This window comes from Onychostruthus taczanowskii, unplaced genomic scaffold, assembly GCF_017590055.1.
Source record: "Onychostruthus taczanowskii isolate IOZ18803 unplaced genomic scaffold, ASM1759005v1 scaffold25, whole genome shotgun sequence".
In the NCBI taxonomy this organism is placed as follows: Eukaryota; Metazoa; Chordata; class Aves; order Passeriformes; family Passeridae; genus Onychostruthus; species Onychostruthus taczanowskii.
The window spans coordinates 860,142-878,936 of record NW_024499796.1 but is presented as its reverse complement, the minus strand read 5'-3'; the positions used below and the strand labels follow the sequence as shown (position 1 = coordinate 878,936).

General features: G+C 49.3%; 1 protein-coding gene across 11 annotated transcripts in view; it reads left to right on the top strand.

The window, feature by feature from the left end:
- ZNF618 (zinc finger protein 618) overlaps positions 1 to 18,795 on the top strand; it is a 149,410-nt gene that overhangs the window by 91,429 nt on the left and 39,186 nt on the right. For 7 of the 11 annotated variants that reach the window (XM_041406730.1, XM_041406729.1, XM_041406736.1 and 4 more), the window contains exons 6-9: positions 774 to 812; positions 11,135 to 11,218; positions 16,303 to 16,392; positions 18,490 to 18,567. In XM_041406730.1, the coding sequence (XP_041262664.1) occupies positions 774 to 812; positions 11,135 to 11,218; positions 16,303 to 16,392; positions 18,490 to 18,567 (291 nt within the window). The remainder of the gene's footprint in view (positions 1 to 773; positions 813 to 11,134; positions 11,219 to 16,302; positions 16,393 to 18,489; positions 18,568 to 18,795) is intronic. The other 4 variants (XM_041406740.1, XM_041406735.1, XM_041406737.1 and 1 more) reach the window with 1 other exon arrangement.

Genomic DNA, 18,795 nt, shown 5'->3' with positions numbered 1-18,795 from the left:
GAGGCTTTGCCATCACTGCCTGTGGAGGGCAGGCACGGTGGTAGTGCCAAATCCCACAGGAGCAGAGCCGGGTGCGCTGTTCACTGCTCCCTTTCCTGGGTTCACAGCACTTGCCTGTTAAAAAATTGTGTTCAGAGGAAGCCATGGAGCTGCTCTGAGAGCTGGAGCCCTCTGCTCTGGAGCCAGACTGGGAGAGCTGGGGGGGCTCACCTGGAAAAGAGAAGGCTCCATGGAGTCCTCAGAGCCTCTTGCGGGGCCTAAAGGGGTTCCAGGAGAGCTGGAGAGGGACTGGGGACAAGGCATGGAGGGACAGGACACAGGGAATGGCTTCCACTGCCAGAGGGCAGGGATGGATGGGATATTGGGAATTAGGAATTGTTCCCTGGCAGGGTGGGCAGGCCCTGGCACAGGGTGCCCAGAGAAGCTGTGGCTGCCCCTGGATCCCTAGCAGTGCCTAAGGCCAGGCTGGACAGGGCTTGGAGCAGCCTGGGACAGTGGGAGGAGTCCCTGCCATGGCAGGGGTGGAACGAGATGGGCTTTAATGTCCCTTCCAGCCCAGACCATTATATGACCGTGGGCAGCTGCGCTTTAAGCACGAGCCCTTGCTGGCCATGTCTGCCCTCTCAGCCCCGGTGGGCCCCTCAGGGTCCGCTCCGTCCCGCGAGGAGCCGGGCCGGCCGGGCAGAGCGGCCGAGAGCGAGTGAGCGAGCGGGGGGCGCTGGGGGCCGGGGCAGAGCAGCGGCGGATCTAAGCACTGCACTTTTTCTTTGCAGACACTGAAGCTGCCTCAGGGGAAGGAGCCTCACAAGGCAGTAAGTACAGCGGGGCGCGAGGGGCCGGGTGTGGCGGGCCAGGCGGGGGTCCCGCTCCCCGAGGGTCCGCGGGGCCGCACCGCAGGCGGCCGGCAGGGGGCGGTCCCGCCACGGAGATGGCGGCGGCGGGAGGCGGCGGCGCAGAGCGGGCGGGCACGGCGGGGCCGCGGGCACGGCTGGGGGTCTCTCGGGGCACGGGGGCGCGCCCCTCACGGCCCAGCAGCTCAGACGGTTGTCGCTGTCTCCCCCGCGAGGGGGGCGCGGTACCCCGGGAGCTGCCCGGTGCTATGAGGGGACCGTGAGCTGCCTCCTTTGCCGGGGAGGGGCAGGGCACTGCCAGCCTCCAGCGGCGTCCAGCCCTGTATGATTTTTAAACCCTAAAGCAGCAGTTCGGGGTGTGTGCCCCAGCCCCGGGGAGGGAGAGCCAGAGCCGGCCCAGGGCTGAGAGAGGGCCGGGGCAAAGGTGGCGCCAGAGGGAGCTCGGGACACACTCATGGCCGCTGTGAGGGGTGGGTGGGAAGGTGGGGCCAGGCAGTTGCTGGTGACTGGAGAACTGAGAGATAATGAGCATGAAGTGGAGAGAAGAGAGGTTGAGGCTGTTTAGACCAGCCTGGGTAAAGTCCCAGGTAACTAGGACTGAGCTTGGAGCAGACTCAGCTTGGAGCAGGAGATCAGACCAGAGATTTCCTGAGGGCTCTGCCCACCTGGGTTTTGCTGTGTGTTAGGCAAGAGCCATGATTCCCACTGGAAAGGTGAGTTCCCAACATTGGTGGTTGCAGACAGCAGTTTGGAAGCACCAGACTTACCCTGGGTGGGTATAGAAATGTTAAATAAATAGTAAAGAAAAATAAAAAGTACAACCAGACTACCTTATCTCAACTCTTTCTTCACTGTGCTCTGTAATAGGTGAACAATTGGCATTAGCATGGGGGGGTCTTGGCTTTCTGTCTGCAAAAGGAAGCAGGACTGACTTCACTGCAGGTGGGGAATGGAGGTCCTCAGCCCTGAGCTGAAACATCTCAGTAGCTAGCAGCCATCCCACATCAGTGTGTGCACACAGTGTACTGCTCACAGGGGAGGCTGGGCTCTGCAGCTGAGCCTTTCCCTTGACAGAGCTCTGTGCAGGGCATGGAAACTCCTTCCCAGCCTCTTGTCACCTCCTTTGGTGTCTCTCTTTCAGCCATTGTTCAGCTGCCTGTTGGTATTTTACATACTTTGAGGCTTTCCAGGCTCGTCTCCTGGCTCCCTTGCTCTGAATTTTGCTGGCAGGAACTGCTGTGTTCTGGGCTAGGCTGTGTTCATCCTGGGCTTGCTGTATGGGTATTGGGTACTTTTGCCAGAGCTTGGGAACCACCTTGTGCGAAGAGAGATTTGGTTTTTCTCCATAAAGTCAGCTTCTCCCCTTCCCACCTGTTGTGGGAAGTTTTCTGGCTGGAAAAGATAGGGCAGAGTGAGATGTGAAGCGAGAAAAAGACATGAGGGCTCACACCTTTGCTGTGTGGGCAGGCTCGATGTTGTTGGAGCTATAGAAGGATTTCTGTGGATGTAAATGCCTCTTCTATGGTGTCTGAGTCCTGGACAGAGGGGGAGAAGGGAACATCATGGGCAGAAGTCTGGGAGAGAGCAGCGAGAAGCAGCTGCTCCCTACACCTGCCTCCCGAGGAGTTGCTTTGGTGGCACTGGAGATGGAGCAGGGAGCAGTAGGAGGGGCAGGAACTGCTTCCATCTTCATGCAGGGTCCAGCCCCATCCCCTGTGCAGGAATTACTTTTTACCTGCCACACTCATATCCCAAAATCGTCTCATCTAGCTGAAAGAGATGGAGGCAAAAGCAAGCCACCAGAATTGGGAGATGGTGAATGGTGGGGTAGGGAAAGGGGAAGAAGAATCCACCGTGGCCATGCCGTGCTGGAGAGACAGCCTGGACATGTCACCTGTCCTGCAGAGTGGATGTGAGAGTGCTGGGTGGTGCTGCTGTGCCTAAGTGCACATGGTTGTAATTTCCTGACAGAACCATCTTCCTTTTCCCTCCTCATGCTGCAGTGAAACAACTCAGCTCTCTTCTTTCCTCCCTGTGCCTTCCCCTCTGAGGCTGGATTAAATCCCTGGCCTACCTTCGTTGCTTCTGCATGTCTTTTCTCATTTTTCCGCTCAATGGCTCTCTTGTTTCCTTGTCAGTCTGTTTGCTCCTCATTATATTTTAGGAATTTTTTATTTATCTTTCCTTTCCTGCTATTTTTGCTTTGCCTGCTGCTGCACTGCTGTTTCTCTGTGACCCAGTCTGGCTGTTTACACCCTCTCTTACAGATGTCTGCATTGTTCCAGTCTTCCTCTGCTATTTCCATCTCATTGGGAACTGCTACATTCATGGTCTCTGCAGGCATGGTTTGCTGCCCTCTCCCAAAATTTCTCAGTATTTAAGAGATACAGGAAAGTGTTGTTCTCTCTCCTGTGCTTCTCTGTGGGGCATGGATTACATCCATCCTGAACCTGTGAGTGAGGAGTCCCTTGACCAGCAGTGGGGCCCTGGATTGGTTCACATAATAACTACATCATATGACATTACAACACATTACACACATTTGTGGTGTGTGTTCACATCACAAACTGCAGGCTTGGAAAAGCTGATCAGATTTTCTCCGTGGTCACTTGCTGGAGCCAGCTGATACTCACAGCCACCAGCAGTCACTCAAGAAGTGTTGGTGAAGGCAGCCTTGTGTGCCAGGTGACATCTGAGCTGCTGCCTGTGCAGAGCACCTGGGCTGTGGTTCAGTTCCTGTGCTCTGTTCCTGGGCTGCCCTGGAGCAGCCAGCTCTGTGGTGGGAAGCAAAGTCTGGGTGTGCAAGCGAGCCTGGGCTGCGGGAGGATGAGGGACTGACTCGGGGGTGAGGGCCAGTGTGCCCTTGCCTTCAGGTCTGAGGGGCTGTGATCAGAGAGGCTGTTGGGGAAGGCCCATCCTGGCCTTTTTTCTTCCTGGGAGGAAGGGAGCTGTGGGGCCAGCTGGGACTCAGCTGAGAGCTGTTGTTTGTTCACTGCCTGCCTAAAGAGGAGACAGTGGTGTTTCAACTTTCCAGCTGGGAAAGCACTTTGAAGACTCACTTGAGGAAAAACTGTTGCATTTAGTTGGTTATTTTCAGTCTTTGGGGTTTATAGTCAATAGATGGTGTCTCTGGGACTCCCTTTATTTTTTCAGATGCATTCTTGCAGAGCCACAGCTCTGTGGTGGTGAAGAGGGGATGTGCTCACAGGAACACGGCTGCATGGCTTTGGGAGCTCCTTTTTAAGCCTTGGCTCATGGTCCAAGACCACAATTCCCGCATGAGAGAGAAGAAAACAATGCAACCCACAGTGCTAATGTGTTAAAGAGACTTGTCTGACTGCTACCAACTTTAACTGGCAGGGATGAGGAAGAGAAGAGGGGAATTGTGAAAAAACTGTCTATTTAATATCTTTTCCTAGACAGGTGTGGCTAGTTTGACACCTGGTCACTGACTGTTCTCATAGAAGAGTCTGGAGGTCTTTTATGAGATGCTCATATGCCTGTGTGGTTTGCTCCAGACTCTGGGAAGTCCTCAGGGAAAGTGTTTGGGTTGGGTCTGTGCTCTCCTTCTCCATGGGAATTCCAGTCATGTTTAGGGGAGTTACAAACTGGAACAAACAGTCTCCCTCCTGCTGCTCACATTCCATAAGACATTCTTGGCACCAGGACAGGTTGATGAATAAACCCAGGGGCAAGAGGGGGTCCAGGGCCCTGTGGGGACAGGGACAGTGCTGAGGCTGCAGCTCCTCTCACCTGATCTGGTGTTTGCACTGTGCCAGTCTGTGTTCAGTGGGTGGTGTCCAGTGGGTTGTGTTCAGTGCACATGTCCCAGGTTGGGGACACAGCTACAGAATCACAGAGGACAGGGCTGGATGGGATATTGGGAAGGAATTGTTCCCTGGGAGGGTGGGGAGGCCCTGGCACATGGTGCAGAGAGAAGCTGTGGCTGCCCCTGGACCCTGGAAATGTCCAAGGCCAGGTTGGACACTGGGGCTTGGAGCAGCCTGGGACAGTGGGAGGTGTCCCTGCCCATGGCAGGGGGGGGAACAAGGTGATCTTTAGGGATCCCTTCCACTGGGATTCTGATTCTGTGGCTGGAACATTCAGCCTGTTGAAGTGTGGTACCATCCTTTTCTGTGTAGGAAAGAGGAGCTTACGTACAGGAGCATCTTCAGAGTAACCGTAACTGGCTTGCAGAACTTGAAGGGGAACTGAGTTTTAGGGTTGCACATGGAGTTCACCAGAGAGTGTGTAGGCACCGGAGCTTTGCTCTGCCTGCTCACTGCTGCTCTTTCTCACAGTGCTCTGCCAACCTGAGACCAGCCCAGGGCAGAACTGAAGTTGCTCTCGCAAATATTAATATGACACTTGCCTCATTTCACCTCAGCAATGGCATTTCAATGCCAAAATATCAAATGTTAACAGATACAGCAGGTAGTGCTCCCAGTCCATAGTAGTTCTAAGCCCTTTGCCTAGCTGAGCCTGGGATCACTTCCCAGAGGAGTTTGGAATTCTCTAGGCAGGCAGGAAGCAGCAGGATAGAGAGAAAGTGACTTGCCAGAGGCAACAAAGTAGTGAGTGTCAATGAAATAAAGTGCAGGTCCCTGGGCTTGCAGCCCAGTTAGTGCTGGGCACAACGCTTGGATTGCAGTTCTGTACCCTGGGAAAGAAACCAGAAAATGCACAGGGAAGTGGGCAGGAAGGATTGCTAAAAGCTGAAGGTATCTCAAAGTATGGCTGATGCATTAACTTCAGGTGTGTCTGGTTAGTGGTCTGTGACTTCATGAGTGTTCTTCCAGGGGAGAATTCCAGAATCTGGGGGAGCAGTGCTGATTGATATTCTAGGGAAGAGTCCTGTCATTCCTGGGTTCTTTAAATAAAGCACTGTTAAAAGTGGGAAGAATCAGGATGTGGTGCTTTCAGGAGCCTTGATCTCCAGTGTGTCAGTCAGGCTGGCTGAATCAGGACAGCTTGCTGACAGTGGGGGTTGAGTGTGAGTTTTCCCTGGTGACACCTTTTTTGAAGGCCATCACAAGCAAGCTGCAGTTTAAAGCAGGCTGTGCTCCCAGGCTGTACTGTGACACCATCTGGGGGATGGGCAGGAAAACAACATGGAAAAAGAGCTCCACTACAAGCCAGTTCTACTGCTCTGCTTGCTTCCATGCCTGGGCTGTAGCAGTTGTTCCTAAGGCAATTCAGGGACATTTGCTGGAGGCTGGAAGACCACTCATGGTTGTTTGCTGGTAGATCCCAGCCCTTCTGTCTCCATTTCCTGCTTCTGTGTACCTGCAGTTGTGTTCAAGAGGCACAGCTGGATTTTGTGCTGTTCCTCAAAAGCAGATCCCAGTGCTGAGCCTGCCAGCAGGTTCATCCTGCACAGCTCTCCAGTGGCCTCCCCATTTTGGGAGATGCTTCGGAGCCCAGCATACAGATCCTGTCTGTAAGCCCAGAGCATCCCTGACAGCCTCCTTCTCTAGTGCCTGAAATCCTGGCATAAACAGAGGCAGCTGTCAGAGAACATTAATGCTCACTGTGACCAGCCCCACAGACTGGAAACTCCTGGGCTACATCCCACAAAATCCCAACTGTCCCAAATAACACAGCCTGATTTTTCTTAGTGTCTCTTGGCTTTTCTGTTGTGTTGAGCCCCCTTTTCTTGCTTGGCAGTAATTTTTGAAAATCACAAATACCATCTCACAGGTGAGGATATATCTGGGTGTTTCAGACCACCCTCAGGCTGCAGGAGAAGCAAAATGTGGTCATTGGAATTTGTCACACGATGCCACCACACAGCCTGATGAGCAGCTCAGGAGCAAATCCCAAGGAAGGCAGAGATGCACAGCACCTGCTGCAGAGTCACAGGGTTAAAAAGAACTGCTTTTAAGGATAAATAGGGTAGCAAGAGGTGCCAAAATGACCTTCAGAAGAAGTACTTTTGAAAATTTAATAAAATATATGTATTTAATATAAAGACATCCTGAATTTACTTTCTTCTTCCCCATTTGAAGCTGCTTATACTTATTGTGTGTACCTGGGTGCTGGGCTAAGACAGGACAGTTGGTGGGAGGGGGTCACTAATGTTCACTGGATCTAAGGATTTTGTAGGCAGCAAACAGAACATTTTCCTTTTCAGTTTCTCAGCCAGATGCCCTCAAACTCACCATCTGGGCACAGGTGTACATCTGTGTGTGTCTCCACTTACAGTGAGGAAAAAAAGAAAGTGGATTTTTTTTTCCCCAAGACGGAATACGCAGTCAATATTTCAGAATCCCATAAATAAAAAAGATTGATCTGATCTTTTAAAAACATATTCCCCTTTGGGCTCTGACTAAGTGTGAGAAAGTTCAGCCTAAGAAAGAATTTATTTGGAAAAGCAGTGAAAGGTTAGAAGCAGGGATGTGGGCTGGAATACGCCTTGCAAATGTTAACTGTGGAGGCACAGTGCTAACGCCTTGCATGTGCAAAAACATTTAGAGGGTTGTGAATTTAAACCATGAAATTAATATAGTCAAAATTAACGTTTTCTTGCCCACACCTTGCTCATACAGGATATGGTGTTTGTAAAGTTCTGACAGGGATAGGAAGATGCGGAGGTGGTTTGCTGGTGTTAATTTATGGTTGAGGAAGAAGTTCAGCATCTCTGTTTCTTGATTAATTTGCAACATAAATGTTTTCTTAAAGTAAATGTAACTTTTGATTTCTTTTACTTTCTGGGGGGTAGCAGAGCAAAGCCCAGGAAGTTGCTTTGTTGTGCTCACTGACACTTCCCCAGTGAAAAGTGTGATACAGTGAGTGCTCTGTGTGTGCACACCCACGTGCAGCCACCATGGTGACCTGTGAATCATTTACAACTGCCTGATTCATTTTCCCAGTGCTCTCATTTAATAATTCTCCTGCACCTTGGGGAGAACTGTAAAAATGGATTTTATTTTCCTAATGTGTTTGCGTTTTAAGTAGGCAAAGTCTCTTTAGGTTCCCATTTGCCAAACAAGATCTGCACATGTAAGTGGCCAATGAGCTGAGACCAAGGATGATAAATTTCAGTGCAAGAGGAAGAATTAAGAAAATAATAAGAAACTTAGTTCAGGGATTTGCAGTGTGAACAAATTTTGAGTTTAAAACCCGAGCTATTGGAGGTACTTATCCCAAAATGGAGCAGCTCAGGCTGGAGCTCAGGGCAAGGTTCTTCCCCCAGAGGGTGCTGGCACTGCCCAGGCTCCCCAGGGAATGGGCACGGCCCCGAGGCTGCCAGAGCTCCAGGAGCCTTTGGACAGCGCTGCCAGGGATGCCCAGGGTGGGCTTGGTGGGGGGTCTGGGCAGGGACAGGACTGGACTCATGATCCTTGTTGGTCCATTGTAACCCAGAATATTTTGCAGTTCTGTGACCTGTCCTCTGTCTGAGGTGGGTGAAATTGGGAACAGTTCCTGGATATCCAGTGTGTTTCCATCCAAGTCCTAAAGAGGTACTCAGGAACAGGGCACACACTGGAGGGTTTGATGTGCTGCAAGTCCTGCAGTTCCATAGCTCGGGAGAGGAGCAGTGTCTCTCTGGGTAGTTTTAATCAGAGATTTTAGAAGAGGAGGCTTTCAAGTTGTCTAAAATTCTGTGAACTTCAGATTATCTTATATAGAAAATTGCTAATATGCAGTTCTTTCTCAGATGCTGCCCAAATAGACCATGTTTACAGAAATTTGGATGTTGATATTTAGAAACAAATCTCTTACAAAGTTTCTAGGCAGGAAAATGATAGAGAAATATATTTATTTCAATAAAAAGAGGATAAGATTTTTAGTAATACCAGACTGTTCTGGTCATCCCTCAGTTTGTCCTCAAGATTCCAGGAGAGTTTTAGTGAAGGCAGAAGTACATCCCTGGTATATCCAGTGCAGGAGGCACTTTCCATCTTCCAATGTGGGTTAGAATTTAGCAATAGAAGAGGTGTACAACAGCCATACCCGGGATTATTCCAAATTCTTCTTTCAGCCTGACCTTTTTCTGTTCAGCTGCTTGTTGGCATCTCAGCAATGCTGAACCTGAATAGCAAACAAACCCATACACCTTCAGTATTTTAAGTATTTGAATTCTCAGTAGCTTCCCTCCTAAGCATCTTCCTAACCAGAAAGGCAGAGGAATACAGGGGTCACCTTCCCGACACCTTCTCCTTCCAGCCTAAGCAGGGTTGATGTTCTTGATTGCCTCAGGTGATTGTGGGGAGGAGGGTCCTGCATCCCCCTGGCTTAATTTAATTTCATTTTGTTCATTAAGAGGTTTTATGGAGTCAGGACCTCTTCTTCAATGCTGCTCAGTCATTTAACTAGCACTTCTTTCCACTTTGGAAGCCAGGCAGTGATAATCCACGTGAATTCCCATCTGGAAATCACAGTATGAACAAAATTTCTAGTCCTGGACAAATTAGTAGGAAACAGATAGACGAGGTTTGCTTTTCTTTTATGAAACTCTCAGTGCTACATCATTTAATCCAAGCAATTGTGAGACAGATGAATGGTGTGTTCCCAGCCAAACCATTTTTACTCCAGAAGGGGCTTTAAAATGAAATTGTCTTTATTGTGTGTTATGTAGAACTCCACAGTGTGGGTTGAATGGACTTCTTCACTTGAGATGGAACTTCAGATCCTTATTGATAGAAAGATAAATCTTTCCTCATTTACAGGTTATGTAGGTTCAAGCACAGCTGTTTTTTTAATTGTGTAAATTGAGGTAGTCATTGTCAGATTGCTGGGAGTAACACCTTAAGATGCTGATTAGACCATTCTTTACCTTATCCTTGTTTACACTTTGAATTTACAAAAAAAGAACCCTGTCCTGCCCTGAAGTGACACCAGAATGAGGCAGGATGAGACAGGATCTGCTCATGTTGTTATGTTGTCTCATGTGTCTGAATTCTATCATGGAGCCTCAATATCCTGCTCCCTGATGCTGATTTGGGGGATAATTGCAAAATATTAATATTTTTGCTTTAAATGGCTGATATTTGCTGTCTGTTTGGATTCAACCTGAGAAAACTTTTAACTGAGGGAGAAGGAAATTCTTTGATGTGTAACATCCTGAGAATGTCTCTCAGCATCCAGTAAGTAGTGTCCAAAACACCTTTTCCCCAAAACATTTTTTAAAAAAATAATAGAGTTTCTGACCATCAGACTATTCTGAACAAGGGTCATTCTCTCAAAAATTAAACCAGGATATTCCCCTCTGCAGGGAAATTCCTGGTAGTCTGGCATCGAGTTTCCAAACCTGGTAGGATTACGTCCAGGCCTGGATGGTGTGCATTGAAATCTCCATTGTGATACATTCAGCTGACACATGGTTTCAATGAAGTATCACAGAATTTATAGATTCCTCTGGCCACCAACTTGAAAGCTTAAAAATTGCTGTGAGGTAATTCAACCCTGTAGCTCCCGACTGCACCTGTAGCAGCTCTTCTCGGGAGCTGGAATCGGCCCTGGAATCCTTCATGGAGAAGGCAAGTACGAGCCTGTGGCTCCATGCCCTCTCACCTGTCATTTGGCCCCTTGCCAGCTGGAAGGTGAGCCAGCCCCTTGCACCAATTTTTGGGTCATTTCAGGGGATTTGACCCCTCCCTGTGAGGGTTTGGGATGGTTCCTGGCTTGTCAGTTTGCACCCCAAGGATGCCCTTTTATGAAGCATGGGAAGCACAGTGTTAATCCAGTGTGTTCCTCAATGTCTCCTGTGTTCCTGACAGAGGCCAAATGTTTGTGGGAAAGAAATAAATTATTGTGAACTGAGTAATCTTGGAATAGTTTGCCCACAGGGAAAATTTTTTTCCTTACCCCCATTTAGGATCTGGCTTGTGCCTTTGTGTGAGAGGGTTTCTGTCCTTTCCAGAACTCTGGATTTTATTATTATTATTTAATCCTTACTAATGTAACTCTGGGTACTTTAATCCTCTTAAGGGTTTGCTGCTGACTTTGGGCTCAGTCCTGCTCCCTTTTCAAGGAATTTTGCCATTAGACACCTTTAAGTAGAGTTCTGATGTAAATTGAAGCTGATTTTACTGGCAGCTCTGTCCCTGGCTGTATATGCCTCTGTAAAGCTGTAACCTGTGTGCAAGGCACAGTTCCAGTGGGGAGGAGAGGGGGGTCTGTGCTCCTGTCTCCAGCCCTGACTCTGCCTCTCCTCACTGCCAGTCTGGAAGGGATCCTCAAAAGATGCCAAAGGCTCAGGTCAAAGGAATTGTCTGTGAGCCTGCGCGGGGAATGTTCTGCCAGCTTAGGAAGCCATAAATGTGTTCCTTTCCATCTAGGTGCCCCTCTGGCTGCGGAAAGGGAGAAGAAGCCTCTCTCCAGAGCTGTCTTTGTGCTGCCCTGGGTGGAATCCACAGAAACAAGTGAGGGTCCCAGATGTTTTGTTTTTTTCCCTGATGTATTGTGAGGAAGCATTAGCTGCACTCTGGGTCTTCCAGGGAGGCTGCTCAGGTAGAGTGTGCCCTGGACACAGCTTGGAGAGGTGTTTCCCAGTGGGAAGCATGCAGCATGTTCCTCAGAAAATGCCATCCTTTCCTGTTTCTTTGCATCAGGTGGATTAGTCATGGGGGCTGGCTCTTCCTGAAGAGTGCTGGTGTTGCTCATGGTTCCTTCCTGTGAGGCAGATATCCCAGGAAAGGTGATGCTTTTTCCAGGCACTGCCACAGAGCCATTCCCCAGCTCCAGCCCTCTGGGTTTGTCCCAGCAGGACTTGAGCATCTGCCAGCAGATTTTCAGGAAACAAGGAATGTGAAACCAAGGATCAGACCAAGTCATCAACTGTCCTGTGATCCACTGGCCAAAGCTGGAGGGGTGATGCTGATCCCTTGTGGTCATTTAAACACCACTCAGAAAGCCTTTTTTGGGGCCAGAAACATCACAGCCTCAAATAGAGAGGTGACATAAATGTATTGCACCTGTAAGAAATCCAGTGCCCCACCTGGAGTTTATGTTGGGAAACCTCATTTACCAAGGTGAATGAGTTATGTGGAATTGTCATAGAATGTAGGATTTAGAATAGAATTCCTTATGTTGGGTGCTTCCTTTGCCTTTCCCAAACCTGCTGGTGCAAAGGAGCCACCCTGATCATGGAGCAGGACAAGCAGTGCTGTCCAGACTGCTCTCTTCTAATCTTCTTGCTTTTATCCTGACTGGGACCTGCAGCACTTCTGGATGTTAGGAAGAATTCAGAAGGCTGTTGTGATCTGTTTACATTCAGCAGTTTTGCCCTTCCACATGTGGAGACTGTCCCTGCTAGACAGCTGTTCCTGTAGTGCTCTGCCAGAGTGGGATCAATAGGATTCCAGGGTGTCTGCTGAGTGCCAGTAGCTGAGAGCTGCTCTATAAAGTACCTTTTATGGCTTCTGCCTTTTGAAAGCTCAGTGTGAATTCTGGGCCAGGTGAAAATTGTTCTTCACCTTGGACAGGTCCTTGAGGAGCTCCTGAAGCTGCTGTGGGGAGAGCCCATCGTTTGGGACTCTGTGGGCTGTGCTGGCAGCACTGCAGGGATGTCAGCTGGATAGGGCTGTTTCCAGTCTGGGTTTCTGGGATGCTGTGCAGAGCTCTTGGAGCCCAGTGGGAATCAGTTTGTACCCAGCTTTTGTGGTATTCCTGCACTTAGGAGGACGGGTTAGGTGATCTGTATTTCTAGCTGTATTTTTAGTGATACAGAACTCCTGACCTTTCAACACATTTCTGATTGCTTTTATTCCCTTCCTGGGTTTCTGAAGCAAAATCCACTGAGGCCAAGTGTCCTAAGGAAAGAAGTGTCTCGTTTTGGCTGCCACTGCTGGGCAAGTGTTCTCTGCCTTCTCTTTCCTGCCAAAATGAAATATGTGCTTCCTTCTCTGGGGAATATGTGAATCAAACGAACAAAAATTCTCCAAATCTTGAATGCAGGATCTGGGAAGAGAGCTGAGCTCAGCCCTGGGGCACAGAGTTCAGCCAGTCTCAGTGAGTGCTGGACACACCACTGGAGCCAGCTGGCAGCAGCTCCTGGAGATGGGAGAGAAGAGCAGCTCATTCTCTCTCCTTTATTGGGGTCCGCTTGCAAGCAGAGTGGTCAAAACTTCTTTCAGACCCTATGGAGTTATTTCTTGGGGGACTTGAAAAACCTGCTGATTTGCCATCTGAGTGTGCCAGTCCTTCATAGCTTGAGGAGCTGCCTTGTAATGAGGCTGTGCCTTGCCTTTTCTACTACTAGCAAGATAAGGTTCTCTCTTAAGGTTTATTAAGTTGCCTGTGTGTTAAAGATGAATTGTGAGCTGATTAAATAAGTACAGCTGGTACTCACTAGACCTCTCTCTGGAATCCCTGCTCCTGTTGGAAAGGCTCCTGAGCATGAAGGACAAAGAGGAGTCTGGGGTTTGAGCAGATGTCTTTGGAGCATTTTGAAGGTCTGTGTTTGCAGCAGGGTCATTGCTCAGCTGGCAGCAAGGATTTGAATACCAGTAAGGGCCAGCACTGACCCCAAGTGTTCTTCCCTGCCCTGATAGTGCCTGCTGGTATGGTTGTGCTTTGGGGGGAGCCTTAAGGTGCAGCCCCTGATGACAGCAGAGACTTTGAATCTGAGCAAACTTGCCTAGGTAGTGTTAGCTGTCTGGATCCACCTCTGCAGAGGTTTTGGGATGGTTTCAGTGTGGGTTTGCAGCCACACCTGAGCATCTGGAGTCCCTTGCAGCTCTTCCCATGGCAGTGTTACAGGTACTGATATTGTGCCCCAGCTGGATACCTTGGGGTAGGAGTTATAACCCACAGTAAGAAAACTTCCCTGGGACAGGTTCCCTGTGGACACAGCCTGACAGTGCTCAAGAAGCGTTTGGACAATGCTCTGAGATTGTTGGGGTCTGATCCTTGTGGGTCTCTTCCAGCCCAGGAGATTCTGTGATTCTAAGTGGTACTGCAGGGCTGGTTCTGCCCAGGGAGATTCTTGCTGAGAAAGCAGTGTCTGCTGGGATCGGTGCTGGGTGTGTTGGAAGACTGTCAGCAGAGATGGCTGTGCTGGCTAGGGATGGGGTGGATCTGACTCTTGGGAGCAGCCTCAGCAGGGACTGCTGTTCAGAGAGGTAAAGCTTGGCTGCACATGGACAGCCCTTTGTGAATGCTCTGTAAAGCTCCTGTCTCTGAGGCTGGCTACTCCTTGCTGGGTGCTCTCTCCTACAGAGCCCAGGAGATCAGTGCCAAGCTGAACCAGCTGGAACAAATTCTTACTTCTCTGTAATCCCTGGAGAGCCTTTGCCTGTGGGGACAGTCCCCTAACAACATCAGCAAGCCCCTGTTCTCTGAGGCTGTGCTGTTACACTTGTTACGTGTTCCATGCTCTCTGCACTGCCAAGGGAAGAAGTGCCCACACCCAGCATGGGCTGTGCTGGGGACAGTAAGATCCCCCTGTGTGACAGGGACCACAGGTAGCCGTGCCTGGCCCTGTGAAATGGTGTGTCAGTTAGTTTTCTTCTATTCTAACAAGTCTTATTATTTACTGAGCTCTTCCAAACTAAGTTCATAATAGTTTGTTCTCTCAACATGAAAAGTGCCTGGTCTTTGGGGCTGCTTTGAAGACTTAATCTTCAGTTGGTCCTGTAGAGCTCATTCCACTTCAAAAAGGAGGTTGGTTTCTTGGTTTGGGGACACCCATCGAGCTGGGACTGATGCCAAGTTAGGAGTCTCTGCTACTTGACTTGCTAATTGACTGTGCTAATTGTCTGGGGAGGTTTTGCAACAGCTACACAGATACTCAGCAGCAATCATTGATCCTTTTCATTGTGGGAGAAGGCCCAGGGTAGAGGGAGACCCTCAGCACTGTTTTGTGGCCATGGAAGGAGCCTGCACAAGATCACATAATGGAACAAACACAGTTCAGTGTGACTTGCCAGTGCTTCTGCCCCTGGAATGTTCTTACAGGTGTGTTCTGCTGCTCCTCCTCCTCTCCCTCAAGCCATGCACTGTCTGTGCAGAGAGTCCTTTCTCCTTGCTTGTCCAGCCTAGACTTCTAAAAACCCCTTAACTCCAGTTTTGCCCTGCTGTGCTCTGATTAAGATACAAATATTTTTTTAGTGACAGAAGTAAAGTTCCAGTGCCCAGCTGTTTAACACTGTTTAGATTTGGCAATTTTCTCTGCTAGATCATCATGGCTTCTACAGTCTCTTTGAATAAAGGGTGACAGTGGTCCTTTATTTAGTGCTGAGCCCTACGTGCTGCTGGACTGAGCAGTGAACCCAAGTGAGTGATTACACTGTACCAATATATCATAGCTTAAAATAGGGAGTAATTTTAAAAGTAAAGTAATGGAGAAGTAAAATGAAAGCTTACTTAATGTACACAGTCTGGTGTGTTTGAACACAGCATGGAAGAGGTAAAAACAAAGCTTTAACTTTGCTGATAGTAGGGATACATGGATACAGCTACACTGCTGCAGGGGAGCTCCCTGAATGGTAGGTCCTCTGTGGAGCTCTGGGAGCTGCTGCCTGCACTCCTTGCTCCTGCTGGGAAGGAAACACACTGGTTTCAAGATCCTTTGTAGCTGTACAAACCAGTGTGTTCCACTGTGTTTGCCCTGGACTTTATTATGTTTGCCACTTTGCTGTGGGCTCATAGCACCAAGCCATTGGCCTGGGGTTGTCTGACAGGTGGGGTGACTGCTCAGGAAATGCACCCCAGCGTGTGTCAGGCAGCAGAGGGGGAAGCACCCCACCAAGCTGACCAGGAAATCTTCCTCATACACTGATGTGATAGCTGAGCTAAAGTGATAGCTGAGCTAAAGACACTGATCCCCATTCAGAACAAACCAGATTAGTAAACACTTGGAGATGTTTTACATCTGTCTGCCCCACACAGCTGTGGTGAAGGGTTGGTTGATGCTGGGATGAAGTGATGGATATGAAACCAAGCTTCATCAGTCCTCCCTTCATTGAGCACCTTACTGTCCTGGGTGCCTTGGGTTGTTGGTCTCCTGGGTTTGTTGCTTCTGACAGATCCTGGGTGCAGATGGGAATCAGTAAAGAGCAGCAGTGAGAAGCAGGAGTGTGCTCACATCCAGCCTATGTTAAAGTTGGTATATTAAGGCTTTGGTTTCTATCAGTTTATATCAGCTCTGTGCTTAGTTCTGCCCCTTTGTCCCCATCCTGACCAACAGCTGCTTGTCCCTGAACTTGCTGAGCCCTGAACTTCCAAACAAGATGCCAGCAGGGCCTGCTGCCCTGGATCCTCATTGCTGTGGGGGTCTGCCCTGGAGAGCAGAGCTCTCTGTAGAGGAAATAAATCAGAATATGCCCCAAGCCATAGAGTGTGGGGCAGGGGGAACAGTGTTGCAGTGGTTGTTTGTGTGCCTTAGAGACCTGACAGAGCACGTGGGATGTGTCAGTGCATGATTGTGTCTGATTGACCAGTGTAGTTGGAGTGCTTGCTTTTCACCTCAGAGTTTCTAAATTGATCTGTTTTCTTCTTCCTACAGACAATTTTAGGTACACGTGTGACATCTGTGGGAAAAAATATAAATACTATAGCTGCTTCCAAGAGCACAGAGACCTACATGCCGTGGATGGTGAGTAATGTTTTGACACTCAGACACCTGAACTAGGCTGGAAGTCTTTGGGGGAGCAAAATGTGGCTCTGCAGGAGCATGTGGCCTGTGCTGTGCAGGACGTGGCACTGCATGGGTCACCTGTCTGTGCCATGGAGGCACAGTCCACAGGCACTGCAGGAAGAAGTTTGCTGTGCCTGATTCTCTCTGTGTGCATAAAAACAACACCTGTGCTGGGACCAGGGGACCTTGCAGTGTGTCTGCAGTGAGGTTCATGGTTAGGATGGAGATCCTGAGACTGAGCACCTCAAGGTAAATGGTCAGCCTGATTATTTGCTGGGAAGAAGTTGGTTGCTTTTTGGTTTCTGAATTTACAGGTTTGTTCCCAACATACTTCTCTGTGAAGTACTTCAGATTTCAGAGTTGGGAACTTTCATTTTTCTTGATGACTGTGATGAAGTTGGTGGCCCTTAAGGCGTGACTGTATATGTGGCCTATGCTGGTGACACTTGGACAGAAGCAGTGTTTCTTTATTCTGCCTTGGGGAAAATGAAATATCAACATGCTGGCTTACCCCCTGCTTACTGAATATCTAAAGCTACTCACCTGGGAGGCCACAAATACTCCAGACCTTCCCTGTGTGTGCTGCAAGCCTGACAGTACTGCTCCTCACTTAGCCAAGGAGAGTTCTAGAAAGAGGCTGCTTGGAGAGCAGCAGGTTTTGAATGGCTGGGCTGTCTCAGAAAAGCAAGTGTTTTTTCACATGGTTGTCCAAAAAAAATGGTTGTGTTTACCTGGAATGTGTGGGCATCTGAACGTGCTCTAAGGACAGCCAGTGTTCTCCTGTAGGGCACCACTGCCAGCTCCCTTCCTCCTGTGGGGAGCCAGAAGAAAATTAGTGGCACTGACAGTCACTGTGAGGGGAATGTGGCTGCCTCAGTGAGAAATGTCTCAGGGAGCTCTGCCGAGGGCCACAAGAAGGCTTGGTAAAGGCTCCATGTGTGTGCAAGGAGTGTCCCAGCTCCTCCCTGGGGCTGCTGTGTTCCAGCACATGCAGGGGTGAGGCACCTGTGCACCTGAACTCCACCTGGAGCCGTGTCAGGGTCAGAACAAAGGCCTTGAGCATCTGTGTGTATTAGGGCTGGGCATGCTCAACCAGGTCCTGTGAGGATGCTGCTGGAAGAGGAGGAACTGGGGCACAAAGCCTGGTTTGTTCAGTGGGGCTGAAATGTGCTGCAGCAGTATGTGAAATGCAGGAGGAAAACAAGACCATTTGAGAGGATTTAATTTCTGTTCTGTTTCTTCCCCTCCTTCTTCTATTCTGTGTTAGTTTTTAGTGTGGAAGGGGCCCCAGAAAACCGGGCAGGTAAGCCGAGCTCCTTTGTGTGCTTTATTTCACAAACCTTTTCGAGCATTCAGTAGTTCAGACACAGCAGGTCGATTCTGAACTTGTAAGAGTCAAAGAGTTCTGTCAGGGATTGCAGTGGGACAGGGAGCATCCTCTCTCCCTCCCCAGTGTCTACAGCCAGTAGGTTGATGCCCAGCCCTAGCAGATACCAGGCTTTTGTTGCACATACGCTTGGTCAGGCTTCAGACAATCAAAGAAGCAGGTGTTTCCTGTCTGTAGTGATCTTGTAAATTGTTCAAGGCATGCACCGAATTCTTCTCTAAAGTGGGTTGGGTTGTGATTTGTTGCTAGCTGTGCTGTTAGCTGGTAGAAATCCCAGGCTGGTATTTGATAGGTGATGTGCCTGCAGACTGCATTGCCGTGCCCACTGTCAGCCAGTTCAGCAGCATTAGAGGGGAGATTCCCTGGAAGAAAATCAGGAAATATGGATCCGACTTTGCAATGTGTTCATTCAGTTTTTCTCTGCATTTTTTAAACATTAATTCCCACAAGGCCTGTTAGTGGGCTGGGAGCAGGGGTAATCCTGGGGCACCTGAGGAAGAGGAGGAGGGACAAGTCAGACAGAGGGGTCACTGGTTTATCATTCCTGTTTTCCAATCCTGTTACAGATGGAAATGTGATTACAGGTGCAGGAGCATTCAGTGCCCATGCAGCTGTAGAAGGCAAAGCTGAGGTGTTGTCAGCTGTCCTCTGGTTCTGTTCTCTTGCAGACCCCTACGACCAGGCCGTCATCGCCGCTGATGAGGTGAAGGAGGAGGAGCCTGAACCCTTCCAGAAGATTGGGCCAAGTAAGAGTTACTTTTGTTTCAAATAAAAAGGAAAGCTCAGGGGTTCACTGCCTTTGGTTCCAGTACCTCTAGAGAAAGCAGGAAGCACTGTTACACAGCAGGGCTGGGATTTGGGTACTCACAGGTATGTTCAGGCTCAAAGGAGCATCAAACACCAACAGCCCTGGCCCTAAGAACTGCAGCTTTGTGATGTGTTCTGCTCAAGAGCTCTGCAAAGAGAAGGGGAGG